The sequence below is a fragment of the Trichoderma harzianum genome (genome assembly GCF_003025095.1).
Source record: "Trichoderma harzianum CBS 226.95 unplaced genomic scaffold M431scaffold_89, whole genome shotgun sequence".
Lineage (NCBI taxonomy): Eukaryota > Fungi > Ascomycota > Sordariomycetes > Hypocreales > Hypocreaceae > Trichoderma > Trichoderma harzianum.
The window spans coordinates 1,465-4,909 of NW_020209337.1; the positions used below are offsets into that span (position 1 = coordinate 1,465).

The window sequence follows — 3,445 nt, forward strand, 5'->3', positions numbered from 1 at the left end:
ATTATAAAAAGTATCCTAGAGAAAAAGAAAAATATATCTAACTCTAATACCGGTTATACTATAATAGATTTAACTTTAAGACCTACGACAAGGGTAATACCTATTAAAAGGATATTAAACACTTTTATAAATACTATATCGATGAGATTAACACTAACAAATATTAATAGTACTAAAAACTCCGACAGTAATAAATATAATAATAAATAATTAAAGACCTTAATATTATTACTAAAGATAACTATAATCTTAACTAGAAAAAGGATATATAAATTAACATAGTTAAAATAACTAAAATAAAGAAACTTAGAATTAACGTATAACTTAATAATAATACCGTTACTGCGTATATTAATAGCGGAGTAGATTATAATCTAATCTCGCTACGACTAATTAAGGAACTATAAATCCCCGTTTAACGAAAAAAACAAGCGCTATAAATTATAAGTATTATAGGAGCAGAAATAGAAAAAGGACTTATTAAATATAAGACTAATTATCTCCCCGTAATTATTAATAGGAATACCTATAATATTTAATTTAGTATTCTAAATATACCAAAAGATAACATTCTTTTAGGCTATCCCTGGTTACTTAATAATAACCTTATTATCCAATAGAAGACTAAGAAGGTTTATTAAAATATTAAGGATATATTTAAATATTAACTATACTAAAGAGAATAAAAGGGCGAAGCTACACCGCTGAAAGAACTAAAATCCTCTATACTAATTATAAAGAAAATAAAAACAGTTAGGTTTAAAGAAAATAAATTACTAATACTACTATAATATAATAAACGACGTAAGAAAGCAGAACGCATCCGTATTAATAGAATTACAATACGATTTAAAGACAAGCTAGTAGTACTTAATAATACGCTAAGCAAAGTATAAGAAAAGGAGGAATTAGGAGAACTTAATAATACTCTTACTAAAATACCTCGCTAGTATAAGAAGTTCCAAAAGCTATATAAGGCAACACTAAACACTAGGTTACTACTATACTTACAGTAGGATTACTATATTAAGTTAGTAAATGGAAAACAACCTAAGACCTATAAGATTTACAACCTTAATAAAAAGGAGCTTAAGACTTTAAGGGAATAGTTAAATAAACAGCTGGAAAAAGGATATATCTAAGTTTTTAATTTATCAGCAGGATACCCTGTAATATTTATACTAAAGAAAAATAGGAAGTTATAACTAGTTATTAACTATTAATAACTTAATAAAATCACTATTAAGGATTAAACACCGCTACCACTAATCTCTAAGATTAGAGACAGGCTAGTAACTGTAAAATAGTTTACAGCCCTTAATTTAAAAAAAGCTTATAACCTTATTTAAATTAAGGAAGAAAATAAATAGAAAATAGCATTTAAAACACACTATAGATTATTTAAATATTTAATTATACCCTTTGGACTTACTAATACACCAGCTATATTCTAAAGAATAATTAACAAAGTCCTTAAGGAATACATTAACAGGTTTATTATTATATACTTAGACAATATATTAATCTACTCTAATACCTTAGAAGAGCATAAGCAATATATACATTAAGTCTTAGAAACACTATAAGCAGTAAACTTACTAGTAGAACCAGAGAAATATCAGTTCTATATCTAGAAAGTCAACTTTTTAAAATATATTATTTTACTAAGACGAATTAAAATAAACCCTGCTAAGATAGCAGCTATTAAGGAATAGAAGGTCCCCGAAACTGTAAAGGAGGTATAAAGCTTCCTTAGTCTAGTGAATTACTACCAAAGGTTTATTAGGAACTACAGTAAGATTATAATACCACTCACGGACCTTACTAAAAAGGATCCCAATGACAAAGTTAAGAAAAACCAACCTATTAGATATATAGGAAAGGCCCTTAAAGCTTTTAAAGCCCTTAAAAAGGCTATCACTAATGCACCAGTACTATAAATATACAACCTAAAAAGGCCAGTCATTATTAAAACAGACGCCTTAAACTATATAATTAGAGGAGTTCTTAGCTAATGAGATAATAAAGGAATACTATATCCAGTAGCCTTCTTCTCTAAGAAACTCCATAGCCCTAAACTATAATACTCTACCTATAACTAAGAATTTATAGCTATCTTTAAAGTATTTAAAGAATAAAAATCATACCTATTAGGTAATAAGCATAAGATTACTATATATTCTAATTATAAAAATCTTATAAGTTTTACTATAAAAGAAATAAATATCTCTACACGGTAAGAAAAGTATCTTAGGCTTATGGCTAAGTACGACTTTAAGATTATACCCTGCAAAGGATTAGAAAATAATTACGTAAATACTCTCAGCTACAGAGAAAACCACTTCGAACCAATACTAAAACTCACCTTATTAATATTTCAAAAAACAGCAGAAGGGCATTATAAATTAGTAGCTATTAACACCCTTTTTACGATTAAAGATAGAAACCCTATCCTTAATAAAATTAAAGATAAAGTTAGTAACTAGACGCTAGATTAATTCCCCGAAGATATAACCTTTATAAAAGGAGCCCTATATTAGAACGAAAAAATCTAGGTACTAGAATTACTGTAGAAGGAAGTAATAAAGACGGTCTATAAGTATCCGCTATACAGATATAAAGGAGTTACTAAGATACTGTAATAAGTATAATAGTATTATACCTTCATAAGTATAAAGAAAGTTATTAAAGGAATTATTTAATTATACATCTTATACATAAAAACAAAGCCTAATTAACAAAAACCTTACGGCAAACTGCAACTATTACTAATACCAGAGCACCCTTAAAGCTCTATCTTATTTAATTATATTATTAAGCTACTACTATTAAAAAAGCCTATAATAAATATAATATATAATAGTATCTTCGTTATTATTAACAAATTAATAAAATAAGGTATTTTTATTCTATATAAAAAAGGAAGTATAGCAGAAGAATTAGGCTATATAATACAAAAGTATATAGCCTTAAAATATAAATTACCTACAGAAATTATTTCCAACAGAGGATTAACGTTTATATCTAAATATTAGTAAAGCACTATAGTAAAGATAAGTATAAACCATAAAGCCAGCACCGCTTACCACCCTTAAACAGATAGACAAACGGAACACACCAACCAGATCATTAAAGCATACTTACAAAGTTACATCAACTTTAATTAGAACAACTAGGTTAAACACTTACCCAACGCAGAATTCTCCTATAACGATTCAGTCTTAGAATCAACAAAACTCTCACCATTCTACGCTAATAAAGGGTATCACCTACAAGTATACCAAATACTGCGAAAGGGAGAAGATATATAGAAAGCTATACTTAAGGCAGACAAGCTTAAAGAACTACACTAAGAACTACGTATATAACTTAAACTTATACAAAAATACATAAGGAAGTATATAAATAAAAAAAAGCTTAAAAAACTAACCCTTTAGGAGGGAGA

At 27.1% G+C, this 3,445-nt stretch overlaps 1 protein-coding gene across 1 annotated transcript; it reads left to right on the forward strand.

Annotated features, from left to right (window-relative positions):
• Positions 1 to 1,745: 1,745 nt before the first annotated feature.
• Positions 1,746 to 1,940, forward strand: M431DRAFT_102539 (hypothetical protein; the record flags this gene model as incomplete). Its single annotated transcript, XM_024911454.1, has 1 exon — positions 1,746 to 1,940. A coding segment is annotated over one exon (195 nt), but the record flags the coding sequence as incomplete, so codon positions are not given.
• Between the last annotated feature and the right edge of the window lie 1,505 nt (positions 1,941 to 3,445).